This window comes from Ambystoma mexicanum, chromosome 1q (genome assembly GCF_040938575.1).
Source record: "Ambystoma mexicanum isolate Mex_15411 chromosome 1q, UKY_AmexF1_1, whole genome shotgun sequence".
In the NCBI taxonomy this organism is placed as follows: domain Eukaryota; kingdom Metazoa; phylum Chordata; class Amphibia; order Caudata; family Ambystomatidae; genus Ambystoma; species Ambystoma mexicanum.
The window spans coordinates 930,775,545-930,792,950 of NC_090922.1; the positions used below are offsets into that span (position 1 = coordinate 930,775,545).

The 17,406-nt window shown below is 48.3% G+C and overlaps 1 protein-coding gene across 1 annotated transcript in view; it reads left to right on the forward strand.

Moving 5' to 3' along the window:
* DBT (dihydrolipoamide branched chain transacylase E2) overlaps window positions 1-17,406 on the forward strand; it is a 490,460-nt gene that overhangs the window by 61,501 nt on the left and 411,553 nt on the right. The window contains exons 2-3 of the mRNA XM_069641585.1: window positions 5,576-5,693; window positions 5,837-5,912. Of these exons, the coding sequence (XP_069497686.1) occupies window positions 5,576-5,693; window positions 5,837-5,912 (194 nt within the window). The remainder of the gene's footprint in view (window positions 1-5,575; window positions 5,694-5,836; window positions 5,913-17,406) is intronic.

Below are 17,406 nucleotides of genomic sequence, written 5' to 3' on the forward strand. Positions count from 1 at the left end.
ACGTGGGGGTGAGATGCTCTGTCTTCTGACCTGAGGGGGGAGGAGAGTGGGCCGGGGCGCCCCAGGACCTGCCAAGTCGGAAGGCTTGGAGTCAACACGCCACCAAGGAGTCAGCGTGGCTGGAACCGAGAAGGAGCTATGGGGTAGTCACGGTAAGCTTTGAGGTGGAGCTCTGCTTAGGTCCTCCAGCTCAGCCGAGAGCGTCCGAAAGGCCTGGGAAGGGGAGGCCCCTAGGCCGCTGTGGCTGGTGGTGGGTTGTGGGGCATCACTGGTGCGAGGCATATGGGCCGGGGCGCCCCTGGAAGCTGGCAGATCGGTGGAGGCGCACAGCGATAGTGGGAATAGTCAATGGCGGTACAGCTCACAACCCGGACAGCACCTGCAGCACACAGGGTCGCCTGGTCAGGGGCTGTACACGGCGGCAGCTGTGAGTGAGATTTCTTTTTTGTTACCGTTGTTCAGCCGCAGTGTCTGCCCCCCCCCGCCTCCACAGCTTGTTGGGGGCGTCTCTGAAGGCGCAGGGAGCCAGATATAGTTTGGGGCGGGGGGGACCCCTGGTCTGCGTGGATCTCGCTGCTACTGGGCTCTCACCTCTCACAGCTCGATGTTTTCCGGAGCTTCAGGGCCGCCGCTGGCAGGGAGTGGGGGGTAGGGACTACGCCAGCCCAGCTTCAGGCGGAGGCTGGAGACGGTGATCCGACTCTGAGGGAGTCCGCTGGGTTCCAGGAGCTGCGTCCGTCAATCTCCTGTTGGGGAGTAGTGTAGGTGCTGTCTCCACCAGGAAATTGTGATTTTCCCTCTCTGGGCGTCGCGCAACGGAGGGGTCTGCAGGCTCACGGGGACTCACCATGGCATTCACCCATGTTGAAAGAGGGGGAGGGGGCAGCCAATCACCACACTTAACCGCCGCCCTCGTCCAGATCCACAGGGGCCCTCGCTCGGCTCCCCTCCACCCCGGGTCTCCTCTGAGCAGTCCCTCAGCTGCCGCGACTCTCAGAAGGGCTTCCCCCCACCATCTTTCCGGCCGTCATACGGAGTCAGCTTCTCCTGCCCGCCATCTTGGAAGCGGCCCTCTGGGCCAGGGGACGCGCGCAAAACCTGTCTGTTTCAGGAGCTCCCGGGGGTCCAGGAGCCCCTCCAGCTTGTCAGAGGTGCCACTGCTGTTGAAGTAGCTTTTGGTAGGGGAATCATCCCTGGGTGACCGTGGGAAGATTAGCTTTTTGCTGGATGCCGCGGGTCCCGAATGGAGGCCATCAAAGGAGCAACCACATGGTTGGCGCTCCTGGCCATGCCCCCCGAAGGTCTATTTTAAGATTGTGCTGCCTGTCAGATGGTAGAACTTCAACCTCTTAGGTATTGAAGATGTCGCTAGAATTATGGTAGTGCAGAGGGAGGCCTTCAACCAATGCTATGAACTGTTATGTAACTGGCTGGGCTGTGCTAGCTGTTTTAGGGCCACCAGTTGTCTTTATCCTGCAGAAACATTAGAGGTGGCAATGGCCTGTCCCAAAGCGTACCTTTCTCTGAAGCCAATCATTCAATAACAAGATGATGGTTCGTTCCTAAGCCAAGGAATATACCAAATGAGTAGAAATGGGGCGAGGCTGCAATGGCCTCAAAGTAAAGTTTTCAGTCTTCCAGAGCAGGTTATGGCGAGATAGGGTGGGGTTTAATGCAGACCCATCCACTGATTGGCCTCAGTATTTTCTTTGGCACCAGTGGAATACAATGGGACTGGGAGAACCACAAGTCTATAGTTACATGAGGCACCACTGTTTATCGGGGCCAGAACTTGGTGCCATTTCCTTACAGGGGAGCTAGATCATTCGAACAGGTGATGATTCACTTCAGGTGCGGGCGGGTATAGAATATGTATATCTGTATGGTTTTTGCACACTGTTTATTGAATTTGTGCACATTTTATTCTTTTAGTGTGTGGGTCAGATAGGTTTTGGGCAGTTTGCCTACTTTTTGACGGCGTGACAAAGACCTTCGTTTTTTGTTTCATAGGTATAGAATGGGGATAGAAAGGTCTTTATCCACACCTTGTTTAAATTAATAAAATGTCTAATGTTGAAAACATTACCACCGTTTGTCCATTTCTGACCCCTTACAGCTTGTTGTTCATAAAGCCTATCGAACATGGAGGGAAACGCTACATGAATCACAGCTTTTAAGGATCCACTGGTTTGTTTTAAAGTAAGGGGTGGCCCATGCCAGAGTGTTACAGATTCAACAAGATAAAGGAGACTTTGGCTTTGTCAGGGAGGTTTATCAGAAGGTGGTTCATGAAATGTATTTTGCACTGATCCATGAAGGAAATTTATCCCTTAATCTCTCCCCCATATTTGGCGTGGAACACGGGTGCTGGGAGAAGCGCGCCCATCCTGGTGGACACTGGAGATCAGGCAGCTGGCAGGCTCTAGCAGTACCCACTTCTCCCTATGCTCCACTGGTGCTTAGAGGGTTCACCTCCTCTTGTGTTCTCTGTGGCAGGGCTCTGGCTCAAGTGTTCATCTTCTTTTTGGAGTGTAGGCAGGATGTTATAACATTGCCGTTTCCTGGCAGGACGTGATTACTTCTCCTTCGAGGTAGCCAAGAACATTTCCTTGCGGAAGTCCTCCATCCTCTTGTCCTTGGCAACACAGGATCTGTAGGGATGACCAGGAGACTCTGCAGACACCAACCCAAATCTCTCCTTTTACAGAAAGCATTGCTTCTGTCAACAAGACCACCCACATATAGGAGGACACATGTTCTGCTGCAATTTTTGTGGAAGTGCGCCTCCTACAACATAATGGGACACAGGGTCAAAGTGGCCTCTCCTGGTGATATGGAGAAGTGAACAAGACGGTGAATAAGTCATAAACTGAAAATACACCCCATTTTAACAAATGTGGTGTAAAATACTCCCACTTCCAAATCGTGTCTGGAGTACTGAGTGCTAGCGTCGCTCATCCCAGTTTTCAGCAGACGTCATTAGACATTCTGTGGCTCCGGGTGGGGACGCAAGAGGCTCAATGTGCCAGAGGCTGGGACGAATTCTACTGGAGTCCCATGCCCTGCGGCAGTGCTTCTGTATTACATGCCCCCCCCCCCTTTAAGCAGAGTGACCTACCAGAAAGCAGGTTGGAGGGCAGCGCTTGCATAGAAGGGGCCGTAACAGTCCTCTTTCTTTGTTTCAATTCTGGCGTTCTCCAGCTCTAGGGACTGCAGCCTCACTCTTCTTCTGACTCTCCATCCCGATCCTAACACCAAAAGCTGTCACCGATGAGAACTATGGCTGTTCAGTTTAGGATTGAAACCCCTTCTCTTACAAAACGGTTTATTTTCATTGCTTTATGCAGTATGACTTGCTTTGAATAATAATTTGTTTTACTATGTATCCCCATGATGAATGCATGCTGGACTGGGCAACGCTTTTTATTATGAATTACATTATTTGTGGAGAAGTCAGCATGAAGAAACAGGTAAACAGCAGGCAGTAAGTTAAATGTTTGCTTCTGTAGGTACGCAATGCGATTGAGGCATGGAGCTACATGATGATGATGTAGATTCCGTGAATACAGTGTAAACTCTGCCCTTCCCAATCCGACTCTGATATAATATTCTGATATAGACTGGGCCACTATAAGACAGCGTTTCACTGCATGTTTAATACCTGTATCATATTTGTTTACTTTATGCAGTGCAAGCAGACAAGTCAGTCTCTCAACCTGAAAACCCTGTGAGAGGGATATTCCAGGTTGGAGGGTTGTAGCTTGAAAACAGCTGCGTCCTCTATTCGGTTTTTCCCAGACCGTTGAAAGAGACAGCGTGGACAGTGCTATTTCCCAGTTTAGTCTCGTCCAGAATTGCTTCCTTCATGTCAGGGACAAAAGGGGAATCTGATTGTGAGCACCAAATTCCAATAATGTGCATTCCCATAGTTCACTGACCCACACGTGTTGCTCTTTCTCCCTGTCTGCATGGAAATCGCTGTTCTCCCCTTGGTGTGGCTTGCCTGCCTTACGCACTCCTTTTGATCTAGCTCTGCCTCATTGTGCATTGGCCTCAACAGAGCTCTAACAACTTTCAGTCTAGTCTAAATACAATAACTAGGCTCTTTTTTAACTTCAAACCTCACAATTCTACTTCTTAAACTACATCAAAACGTTGACTGCCCGTTTCCTGCCAGATCATATTTAAGCATCATTGCTTTAGCCACGACAAGCTACATGACAGAGGAACAGCCTACCTCAAATTTGCATGGGGTTCTCCAATGCCACATTCTTCCCAATTGCAAAATTCTTCAGCAATTGGGTTACCAATGAATCACAGATTAAGACATCCTTGCAACCCCAAAGCGTTTCATCTTTAGCAGCAACTAACACTTCTTCTATATCTCCCTACTGACTCATTTGTTTGTTTCTCCCTTCCTAATGCAACCTACCCTACTTTCTTCCCCACGCTGCTTTCTCCCAGCTAATCATGGCCTTTGATCACCATCTGCTTGCATTTACAATCATGCTGATGAATGCCTGTACTACAACCATCCAAGAACTAAACCCGAAGGCTTGTTTTGCAATTACAATGCCCTTCTGCCATCTCTGAAGCACACGTATCCTGTTTCTCGATTAACCTAATTTGAGTACAAGCATAATTGTAAGGGCTTCGGGAGTGCTCCAGATAACATTTTGAAGTGGAGTGTTTAACTCCCTATTTATTTATTTTTTTACAATTGGGAGTAAAATTATTTTTTTAGGGAGTAAGAGTAAACCTATGTTTAAATGAAAAATAGTAATGTTTTTGTACTACTTTTTTGCATCTAGTTATTCATGCACATTAAAAGATGAACGTTTTTTTCTTCAGATTAGGCACTAATAATAGTAGTTCTTCCTGTGGCATTGAGTGTACTACTGGTCGAAACATATCCATAGAGCTGTGTAGAGAAAGCAGGGGGACAAGCTCTTCTGTGTCGGTTTCCTGTTTTTTTGGGGGTGGGGGGGGGAGTATTTGTACTCCATATTGTTTTTGTGCGGATCTGCCTATTGTTAAGTAGTACAAGTGGCGGATATCTGCAGGACTGGCCTTGGGTAAAGTGCCTAGTTATTAGGAGCTTAGACAGTGCCTGATGGTTTTTCAGAAAATCCCCTGTTGTGTGTGCTCAGTTCCCGACAAGTTGTGAATAGCAGTGAGGTTTTGTTATTTCAGTGACCTTGCTTTGCAAATAATTAACTTGAGTGTTTTTCCATTTCGCAGCACTGCGTTTTGTTTTGAATCCGTGTACAACACTAGACTGGTTTGGGTTTAGTGATTTATGGCTCAATCTCACAGAGAAAGAATAAAAACCGATACTCCAATATCTCATCCTGCATACTATACTTAATATATTTAGCAAGTAATAATCTGTAAAGTAGTACAAACCAGGTGCACGGAAGAGAACTAAGATGATCCATGTGTTTTTTCGACCTTTAGTTTTGGCCACTGACTGCTCTATTACTCTTTCTAAATGAAAAATAACAATTTGATTCCATACCTCCTAAAAACGTACTAAGCCGTTCACACAATGCATTTTTTTGTATTTTCACTGCAGATCTGTGTTCGGCATTTGAGATCGTGTAGCAAAGTTCATTTTGTGAGATCGGCATATCTACTGAACAAGGCCCCTTTCAGACTCGGTTATCGGCATCGATTGTTCAGGACCACTGCTGGTAAATTGTTTTGCAATTTTCCGTGCTTGAAAACTACATGGCGAGTAATTTTGTTGATGAAATATGTGATGTATTTCCAATTTTTGTTTTATAAGTAAACTTTCATCAGTTTTCCTAATCCTCTTTCTACGATTTTTTTCTAGTTACACGCGGGCATATCGTTCAGTTTAAACTCTCCGATATTGGAGAAGGGATTACTGAAGTTACTGTGAAAGAATGGTAAGTTTCTCTGTCACATTTTGTTTAAGGAGTAACTTGTACAGGAAAAACATTGCTCCTCTTTTCCTCAACTCTATTCCTAATTCGCGGACACATTGTGCTTCCTGGTGATGGTGCTGCATAGTATGACTTGGAAATTTAGTGAATCTGTGAATAAATGGGATGAACTGCATTCTGCTTCTGGGGTTTCACTGCGTCAGAATAGTACATTTGCATTTCTTCATAACTAGATCAGAACCATTTTTTTTCCAAGCACACTGTATTTTGTATGTGTAATATTTTCTTTTTCGGACCCCTGTAGCCTGGTTGTTGCCACAGGCTTAAACCGTTTTGTTCTGCAATAGTCCATACCGCTGAACCGGCAGAATCTGACCAGATGAACAGTTTGTAAATACCAGATATTGATTTTTGCCCTTCGGTGTTAAACCTCCTGTTGTTGAAATTGTTTTTTTTTTTTATATATTTTTATTTTATTTTAAGTAAACCAAACAACAATACAACAGAACATAAATAAAACACACCAAACAACAACAAAAATGCAATCCCCAACCCTCCCCCCTATGAGCCTGTGTGGTGTCCGCCATCGGTATCCGCTCCGTGTGGTGGGGCCTCATCGCCCTCAGATCCAGCCGAGGCCGACCCTGTCCCAAACAGCTCGGCTATCAATGACTTCCATGCCGTGAGGGAGCCCGTTTCTTCCTCCTCCCCTGCCATACAGGCATCCCGCCACGCCGCTGTCTCAGCATCTGCCCATTTTTGGAGATCTCGCCACCAGACCTCAACTAGTGGCTTATGACATTCCTTCCACCCCATGGCAATCCTACGTTTGGCAAGCACATAAACCAGATCTTTAAGTTTCTCAACGTGTCGGAGCTTACGCGCTCTGGGATACCCCCCAGCAGACAGGCCCAGGCTGAATCCACTTCGAGTATAATACCCCTTCCCGCCAGCCTCTGCGCCACTTCACCCCAATAACTTGCGATCACTGGGCATGCCCAGAACATGTGTATCATGTCCGCATTCTCTTCGTTACACTTGGGGCACGCCTGGCGCCCAGCATCCCAAAATCTGGATATTCTCAGGGGGGTCATATATGCCCTGTGCGTAATATAGAGCTGTATCTGCTTAAACCTGGCGTTCCTCGATACCATTTTGTGGTACCCCAAGGCGCGCTCCCACAACCCATCCGCCATCGGGGCCCCCATCTCTGCTTCCCATTCCAGTCGCAAGTGCCCCAAATCCTTCCCAACCTTTGTCATTAACATCTCATACAACCTGGAGACCTCATGCCCACCCTCCGATGTGTCGTATATTATCTCCAACGTAGCATCCGGTTCATCGGCCAAGGTAGCTTCAGGCCACATACTCCGGATCTCCCGCACCACCCTAAGATATGTTACGTATTGACCCGTGTGCAGCCCCGACACCGCCTCTAGTTCCTCGAACTCCATTAGAGCCCCGTCCTGCCAGATGTCTCCCATGGTGACCAACCCCACTGATTCCCAGTATGTCCGAAGGATTGCTCTTAGCTGCCCGTCTCCCTTCTCCAGTGCGACCAGTGGTAACTGCGGCACACACGGCGAGGGGTCGCCCATCATCCGGCAGGCTCGCCGCCACATGTCCCTACCCAAGGCCAGCATCTTAGGACGCTCCCTCATACAGGCATTGGCCACCCAGATCACCTCCCGCAAATAAAAGGGGGAACACTCCCTCCCAAGCAGCCTGTGTTCAGGGGTCTCGTCATCCGAGAGCCACCTGGCCACATATTGCAATTGCGCAGCCACATAATAGGCCTCGAAGTTCGGCAGTTTCACGCCACCCTTCTCGTAAAAGTTCTGCATTTTCCACAATGCAACTCTATTGCGTGTTCCGTGCCATAGGAAATCCCTACATACACTATGTAACCTCACAAAAAACTTCTTAGGTATCATATAAGGGATGTTATTAAAGTAGTGCAAGAGCCTGGGCAGCACCACCATCTTGAGCATAGCTCCCCGGCCCATCATCGCTAAAGGCAATCTTTCCCAGAACCTCATGCACTTCTCAATCTTCCCCACAGCTAATTCGGTATTGTGCTTATGTTCCTCCTCGGTCGTGTGATACACGTCAATACCCAGGTACCGGAAGGAGCGCGTTGCCCACGGGATCTGCAGCACCGGCAACCTCTCCACGGGTGTCCCCACATAACCGCCCAGCGGAAATAGTATGGATTTCTGGGGGTTTACTGCTATGCCGGACAGCCAGGCGTACCTCTCCATTACCTCCAAGACATACTGCAAATTCTCTTCCGGGTATTTCAGGTATAGCAGCATATCATCTGCATACAGGGATATAAGGTGACACTCCCCTCCCACCTCAATACCCACCGGGTCATACTGCTGCCGAAGGTAAATTGCTAAGGGTTCGAGGGCCAATATATACAACATTGGGGACCAAGGGCACCCCTGCCTAGTGCCTCTGCCCAACTGCCATCTGTCTGACACCACTGCGCCCGTGCGGACCCTGGCCAGAGGTGCACTATATAACATCTCGGCCCACCTAATGTAGCCTGGTCCCAGTCCAAACCGTCCCAAAGCCGCCAGCAACCACGGCCATCGAACAGAGTCGAACGCTTTAACCGCGTCCAACGCCACTATCGCCATTTCGCTCTCGTCACTAGATCCCCCCTCCACCACCCTGTGAAGGCGTCTATGATTGTGAGTGATATTCCTGTTCGGGACATAGCCCGTTTGGTCAGGATGGATCAACTTGCCGATCACCCTCCGCATTTTGGCCGCCAGGACAGCTGTTAGGATCTTGCTGTCTTGGTTCAGCATCGACAAGGGCCGATAGGAGCCGCAACCGTGTCCCGGCTTACTGGGCTTGGGGAGCGGTATTATAATCGCCTCCCTGAGCGATTCAGGCAGCCGCCCCACCTCGAACGCTTCATTAAGCATCTCCAGCATGGGCGGGAGCACCTCCTCTCCATACGCTTTATAAAATTCACTGGGGAACCCATCCGCCCCTGGGGCCTTGCAAGTGGGTAACTGCCTCACAATCTCTTTCAACTCTTCCAGAGTGATCGGAGCATCCAACTCCTCTCGCTCTTCATCACTTATCCTGGGCAGACCTATGTCTTCGAGTACTTCATCTATCTCCTCCCAGCTCCCCCCCCTCACGATCCTCGTATAATGCCTGATAATATTCCGCGAATGCCCCATTTACACCTTCTTGGGTATCCACCTCTTCACCCTTTTCAGTGATCACCGATCGGATCGGGGACCTCGGGGTCTCGCCCTTATAAAGCCAAGCTAGAAGCCTGCCCGTTTTGTCCCCCCCCGCATGTAGTCTCTCAATATACTTTCTGTAGTTTAGATTACAGAGCCTGTCCCAATGTTCCGCACACCTCTGCTGCAGGGTAGAGACCGCCTCCGTATCGATTCCACCCTCCTCCAACTCTCTTTCCAACTCAATCTCGGCCATATGCAGATCGGCCAGGACTCCCCCCATCAACCCCTTGGACTTCGCAATGGCGACCCCCCCGCATTACAACCTTAAAGGCCTCCCATAAAGTACCAGCCGACTTAACACTCCCTGTATTCACCTCAAAGTAAGCAGTTATCTCCTCCCTCATATCCTCTCGGAAGACTGGATCCTTGAGCGCTTCCGCCCTAAGGCGCCATGTTGGAATGCGCGCTCGTGGGGGGTAAAGCTGCCATCGCAAGACCAGGGGCGAGTGGTCCGAGAGGACTCTCGCCCTGTAGTCTATCTGGTCGCACTCCGCGACAACGTCCGGAGTGACGAAGAAGTAATCCAGCCTCGTGTGCAGTTGATGCGGGGCCGAATAATGCGAGTATTGCCTCACGCCAGGGGGACTCGCTCTCCAAACATCTACCAGGCCAAAGTCCGCCAGCAACGTCTGCAATACTCTAGCCGCCGGGCTGGGCTTGACTATCTTGTCGTCCGACCTATCCTCCCTGGGGTTCAGAACACAATTGAAGTCCCTGCCCCAAATCACCGTACCCCCATCCCATCGCTAAGTCTCGTGCACAGCGTCCTAAAGTATGTCGCCGTGTCCTGGTTGGGAGCATAAGTGTTTATAATACACACTACTTTGTTCTCCACAAGCCCCCTTACCATGACCAGCCTCCCATCAGACTCCACAACCTCCCCAAGCAGCTTAAACGGGACATGTGGTGCCACCCAAACCAGCACACCTCTAGCATAGGCAGAATATGTAGATCCCACTACTGTCCCCTTCCACTTCCTTCCCACTAGTTCCAATTTTTCCCGTGTGAGATGCGTCTCCTGTAACAAGGCCACATCTATCTTTTGCCTCTTCAGGTACAAAATGACCTTGTTTCGCTTTAGGTAGCTGTTAAGCCCTCTAACGTTCCACGTTAGCATCCTAAGGTCCCCCATGGTCTATCAGTAGCTCCCACCTCCCTTCCAGGGATTCCCGCCTCCCCCCCCCCACCTCGCAGACACCCATTCCCAGTTCAACCCCCAGGCTCATACAAAAACTAACACACCCCACACCCCTAACCCAACCAACTGCCCAGCTCCATCCCTGGATCTCAGGCATCCCCGTGTTCGGTTCTCTCTGGAAACCCAAGCAGAGAACCCGACGGGGTGTCACCCCACTAGCAGTGACTAACCTAAACTCAAACTGGGGTACAAAGAACGGCCCCTGGAGGCTCCTCTCCCTCGCATTCGTATCCGTGCACGCGGACCATATTTCCAACACCTAACGCGTACACGTTCTCACACAAAGTCACAGACTATATTCCAGTCCCAATGTTCATAGCCCAGCCGGGCCCGCAGCGTCACTTATCTCGTCCCGTTCCAGCAGCCGTCCGAACATCTGGCTCCTGAGGGCAGTTTTGCGCGTCCAGCCACTCCATGGCATCCTCCAGAGTGGCAAAAAACAGCATCTTGCCCTTAAAGAGAACATTCAGTTTGGCCGGGTAGAGTAACATGTATTTATACCCAGCCTCCCGCAATCGCCTCTTAACCGCTCCAAAGTTCATGCGACTGCGCTGTACCTGCAGGGTATAATCGGGGTAAGCAGTTATGGTCGCCTCTCCTCGTCGTATAGTGCCCCCCTTGCGAAAGTATTCAAGGATCCTTTCCCGGTCCCGGTAATTGAGGATCTTGGCGATCACAGGCCTGGGCGGATTTCCCGCCGGTGGCCTCCTAGTCAAGGCCCTGTGCGCTCTCTCCACCGCAAACCCCTGCGACAGGGCGCCCCCCGTGATCTCCTGCAGCAACAAGTTTTCAATAAACTCCGTGGGACTTTGGCCCTCAGCCCCCTCCGGCAGGCCCACAATGCGGACGTTGTTTCTCCGGGCGCGTCCTTCCGCCTCCTCAGCCCTACTCTCCAAGTTACCCACACGTTGCACCAAGGCATGGAGATCACGCTTGTGCGCGGCGCAGTCCGCCGCGGTAGGGCCCATCTCCTTCTCCAAGGTCTCTGTGCGCTCTGCCAGGGCTCGCACGTCGTGCCTTAGGAGGTTCACGTCCTCCTGCACCGCCCCAACCTGTAGTTCCATCGCGGTTTTCAGTTCGGCCACTGCGAGCTGGAGCTTGGTCTCCCACGTCGCTTTCAGGTCCGCGATCGCAGCGAGGACATCTTGGTTCGCACCCCCGATGGCCATTTCCTTGGCCTGAGCCTTCTCCTTGCTCCTGGCTCTGTCTGGGCCGGGCGGCGTCTTGGCGTATTCGTCGAGCGTGGGCTGTTTGTTCTTTGCTCTCAGGAGCTTGTTCGACATGTCTCCCGTCAGAAGGGCCACGCTCAGGTCCAAGGCAGGGAGGCACTGTGCCCACTCACCCCAATTCCGTCTTGGGGATCCTTTGTTCTCCGGCTCACCCGACCATCTTCGCGACTGTTGTTGTCCACCGCTGTCCCAAGGTGGGCCGGGTTGCGCTGCACCCTTCGTAACGCCACGAGGGCGAACGTGCGTTGTGGAAACCGCCACTGGGGTCCCGATCCCCCACTCCTTTGTCCCCTCGTCAAGCGGCGGCGGCCATTTTCTCGTCCGTCCGTCGAGGTCTTGCCTCCAATTCCTCACCCGGCCTCTAATCACACTTCCGCAGTGCGGACCCGGATAAAAATGTATCCACACGTGCAGCCGAACTTCATGTACGCAGTCAGCACCTTCTCAACCGAATCGCATCGGTCCTTGCACGGTTTTCAGTCGGATAATGTACGGATCTGCGGGAGCCCCCGTAATGACGCGGCTTTTCACATGGCTTCCAAGCCACGCCCCCCCGTCCTGTTGTTGAAATTGTTCCCATTTCACAAATGGTACTAGCATACTAGTCATAAGGACTTATACACCCAAACAGGATCAGAAGGACAGTCTGAGGGCACAACATCTGAAAGTCTTCAGTGCCCCTGTCAGCCTCTCAGATAAACAGCAGAACAGTATTTTAATCCCTAAAACTAGGCGAATACCCTGGTTCTAAAAATAAAAGGCAGTTACCCAATAATAGGTAGGTGTCAAATGTCTTGCTTCTGAAAAGGGCCTATAAGATCTACAAATTCTTTTCACTTAAGATAATTATTAGGCAGAAAGAAACTGTTTTACAACTAAAATACCTATGTTTTTAGCACCCACTTTATTTTTACTTTCCTAAAAATGCCCTAGTGAACAATGAGACCCATTTTTACTCCATGAAAAATCCATCCACTTCCAGCTTCTCAAGGTAGGTAGTATAATACCCCCACCTCAGGATCTTATCTGAATCTCTGGTCCCCGGGAAAGAGCTATTTGCTTTAATTTACATTCACACACAGCCTAATCGAGCTTTGGCACGGTTTTCATTTTGCAATGCTTCATATTGTAGTTCTGTAGCGTTCCTAAAAACTACAGATGGCACAGAACCTGTCTGAAGTTTAAAACGTGGGTGGGAGAACTCCATCCTTTTTTAGGAGGACCCTGTGACTTGTACCTTAACTAAAATGTTCCGGAGTTTCTATCCATTTTCCAGGGATATTTCATGACTTTTGCAGGTGCACCATGAATGACCGATTTGGCCCTAGTCCTCTCACTCACTGGGTGAAAGGGCATATAATAGACCCATTTTCACCACTCAGTGCTATCATTCCCATTGTCTCGCTAGAAATCTGGACCTCATTAGCGATCATGAACTTGGACGTGCCCAGACCACGTTGCAGACAATATGTTGTGTAAAGCCATATAACTAAGAAGCTCTAGAGTTGACTCTGACCAAATTCCAGGGTCCACCACATGAGAGCTTTGGTTATTTTATCTTCTGGCTGCTTGAGACTGCCTCAGTTCAGCCAGTTCCAAATGATTTTCTGCAATTGTTAGATTGGTTTAGGTATTGATTGAGAAATTAACCAGCTTTGTGTATGTACATTTGTATCACTAAAAAGAGAAGTTCCACCAGACAAACAGTTATAGGTGCCTGACAAAGCTTGATGAAATCCAGCTTATTATGGGAAATCTCTTCCACCCCTTGCCCCTCATATTTCTTCCTCCCATCTATGCATGTATGCAACCTGTAACAATTGTCAAAGAAATCACTTACTTTTTTGAATGTATGCAATTATGGAATGTGGGGTAATATCGATGTGTGTTTGACAAATTAAACCAGACGCGAACGATGAACAATATTGCATGCAAAGCATTCTTGCAGATCGATACCAAAACGCAGAGCGCACAACTGTGGGGACAACAAACCTTTCTACTGCATGCCTCACCTGACTGACTAGGTGCGTCAGTTGCTTTTCCCCACCCCGTTGCTGACCGTGCCCACGAAACCATGCAGAAATAGACTGGCACATAAGATGGGGTTGGCGCATTAACACTTGGCAGCACAGACACACACAACCACAAGTCTGAGCAGTAGTGAGTCTCTGTAGATGAGGGCGATGCCACCACCTCTAGAGTCAATTCTGTTGCTTCGCAGTTTGGCGAAACCCTCTGGTATTGCTAGGGATAAGGCAGGGCCTGAGACTTGATGCAGCCTGGTTTCTGTGATGGCTAGCAGGTCTAGGTCTTGGCCAGGGATAAGTTCATGTATGTCTACGGCGCGGGCATGGAGAGATCTAGCATTGATGAGAGCCCCCTTGAGTAGTGGGGAGGGGTAAATCTGCCTCTGTGATGGTGGTGGGGGCAGGTGTTGTGTAGGACTGAGACCTTGAGGTGAGAGACCTAGGTGCTGTGGCAAAGGTAGTGGCTCCCCTTAGAATGTTTGGTGGGGTCCAGCTGGCTTGAGTGACATAGTAAATGATTTTTAATATTTAGGTTTTAAAATATTTGCCACCTCGTGTAAGACTGCTGCTAAATGAATTCTTCGAAAAGCAAAAGCTCTGATCTGCCAAATGAAGCATTTTAATAAGCGATGCAGGATATTTTTTGTATTTCCCGTTTTAAAATTCTATGATGCCAAGATAGTCATGGCAACTGATACGGCGTCGAACCACCATTTACTGATGGATGTCGACTACACTCAACTAGAGGGGCTGTTTTGGAAAGAAATATTACCTTTACCTAAATCGACGCAGATGGCCGCAATCCGCTTTGATCTCTCATTAATCTCGCTTAATATGAGTCTTCTGGAAAAGGGTCTTGCTAGGTTATACATTTGAAGTCTCCCCTGGGATTCCCTGTTCGACTTGTGTCACTCTAGCAAGAACAACTGTATTTTACTGACTCAATTAGAATGTTGGGGACTGGACTACAAACAGGTGTTGCAAAATCATTTAAAACACAACTTTGGTGGCTGGATTGTTGCCACGCATGTGATGCTTTGGATGCCTATGGAGGTTTCCCTGATTTTGAAGAGTTTTCATAAAAGGCTTGCAACCTGTGCCCCATTTGTTGGTCTTTTTTTCCATTGTGGCGTTTCGGAAGTGCAATATTAAGACTCTGGTTGAATTTATTGTTTACCTGTGAGAATTGCTACAGGTGGAAGAAAGCACGTTGTGAAACTACGCTCTGCTGTTATTGTGATAGAGGTCGAGACGACTCAACATCTGATAATGGAATGTACAAAATGAGTTGCACCACGCTTAGTACTGCAAAAACCAGTCTTAACTCAAATTATCTTACCATGGGAATAACTTTATACATCAACCTCTTTCGTTGAACAAAGCCTTGTTTCAATTTTCCTTTACATAAAATTCACTAGAAGGAAGTAGGGGAAATCTCTGGAATGGGGAGAATTTTATGTTGAACTGGTGAGAAAGGATTGATTCTAGATGCTAAGGATTTAAGGTCTATTATTAATTTTAACGGTTGTATACAGGTGAATTTTAGATTTGTGATGGTGACTATGTTATTTTATTATGTATAAGGGGATGTTGATGTCGATGTGTTGTGTAAGGTTTAGTGCGCAAATAAAATAAAAAGGCAGACGCTGTGTGTTCATGGCTCATTTTTACAAAGCACCACTCTTTATGCAGGTGCCTCACAAATTGTTGAATTGACCAGGTTTTATTGCATAGACTATTCAAATAGAGGACTTTTAGACTATGGTACAGTATGGCTCGGTTGTTCAACCTTTTCAGAAACCCTGTAAATGATGACACCCGAGGGAAGATGGAGCCTGCGACAAAGAAATAATCCAACGTAGCGCTAGATGTGCAAGATTGCCATGTGTAGTAGCTCCAGTTGAATTGCTGTTCACCATATGGATATCTTGTGGCAGTTTCCTCCAACCACTTCTGACAACGCACAGACTTTTTCTGGTCAGACTTCCCCAGTCTCCAATCTCCTTTTCGAGTCAATATTTAACAGTCAATGTTCAAATCACTGTAAATAATTAAACACAGATCATCTAGTTGGGTGGATAACAAGTCTATCCAATCCATTACACAGTGGGTGAAGGTGTTCGCATCCTTAGCATTGGGGTTCCAATAGAGATTGAATAGAATCGAGTTTCCCTTGGTAGTGACAGCACACACAAGTAATTTTATTATTAAAATCTGGATAAGAGGGTTTGGTTGGATGACCTGAAGAACCTTCCCCGTGGTACGGTTATTTATCAATGTCAGCAGTCCTGAACTGGGTCTTCCCATTGCTCCTTTTGTTGCTTTATTTAAATATCCCACATAGCCATCAAAGAATGGTGTTTCTCTGAGCCATGATTCATGGATACAGATGATATCCAGTTAGATTGGGGTCCAGGGCCCGGAACAAATGAGTAAATCCTCTAGAGTTCCAGGATCCTATCTTAAAGGAATAGTGTGCTCAAAAATGTGATTGGCTAAAAAGATGGCCCATAATCAAAAATATATATAAAAAAATATTTTTAAACAAAGTTCCTATGTAATGTTTTGAGCAAATGAAGCTCAAACTCAAAAATGTGAAGCACTACGAGGCATCCATTTTGTGAAATGGATGAGCCTCCTGTGCTGCCCTTTCGGCACTAATGAAGCAAAAGCCAGCCAGCTGTAATAAACAAAAGCTACCACTGTGTGGCTTTTGCTTCATTGGTGCCGGAGACCAGAGAATGCAGGCAGGAAAGCTGCATCTAGGTAAGTGCATATATATATTTTTTTAAATAAGCACTGCTAATATAAAAGCTGCGGTTTTCTTAGTTTTCCAGGCTGGAGGAGCCCAGAAAACTTAGAAAGAAAACCGCAGCTTTCAAAACGTTGTATTTATGTTTGCAATGGCTTCAGCTTTGAGTCCCCTGTGCGCCAAGCTGAAGGTACTGCAAACATAAATACAACGTTGTTGTATTTAAAAACGCAGCGGTTTTCTTTCTAAGTTTCTCGTGCTTCTCTGAGCTGGAGGAGCCCGAGAAACTTAGAAAGAAAACCGCAGCGTTTTTAAATACAACCGCGTTGTATTTCTGCCTGCTGCGGCTTTCACTTTGAGTAGGGGGAGTCCATGAGACTCAAAGTGAAAGCTGCTGCAGGCAGAAACACAACACGGTTGTGTTTCGAAATGCTGCAGTGTTTCTCACTGCACCGACTTTCGATTGGAGTCTCTTGGGCTCCCCCAACCCAGTGAGAAATACAACGTTGTATTTGTAAATGCTGCAGTATTTACAAATACAACAATGTTGTTGTTCTGACTGCGGCGGTGGCGGCTTTCACTTGGAGTCTCCTGGGCTCCCCCGGGTTGGGGGATCCCAGGAGACTGCACGCGAAAGCTGCCGCAGTCAGAAATACAACGTTCTTATATTTATGATTTCTGTGGTTTTCCAACCACGGCAATCACAAATAAAACAAGGTTGTATTTGTAATTGCCACGCCTTTGCTTTTTGCCTTCATTTTACGTTTTCTGTGCTTCCCTGGGCTTGGGGAGCACGAAAACGTAAAATGAAAGTGAAGGCAGCCTCCTCAGCTCATGTTGAGCTCTGCTCTGGCTGCAGTAAGCAAAAGCTCCCAGTAGGGGGCTTTTGCTGCTTGTTTAGTGCCGCCAGGGCAGAGAAGAAGCTGCCTGAAAGGGCAAAATGGATGCTCCGATGTAAACGCTTTGAGCCTCGTTTGCTCAAAAGTTTACAAAGGGACTTTCATTAAAAATGTTTAATG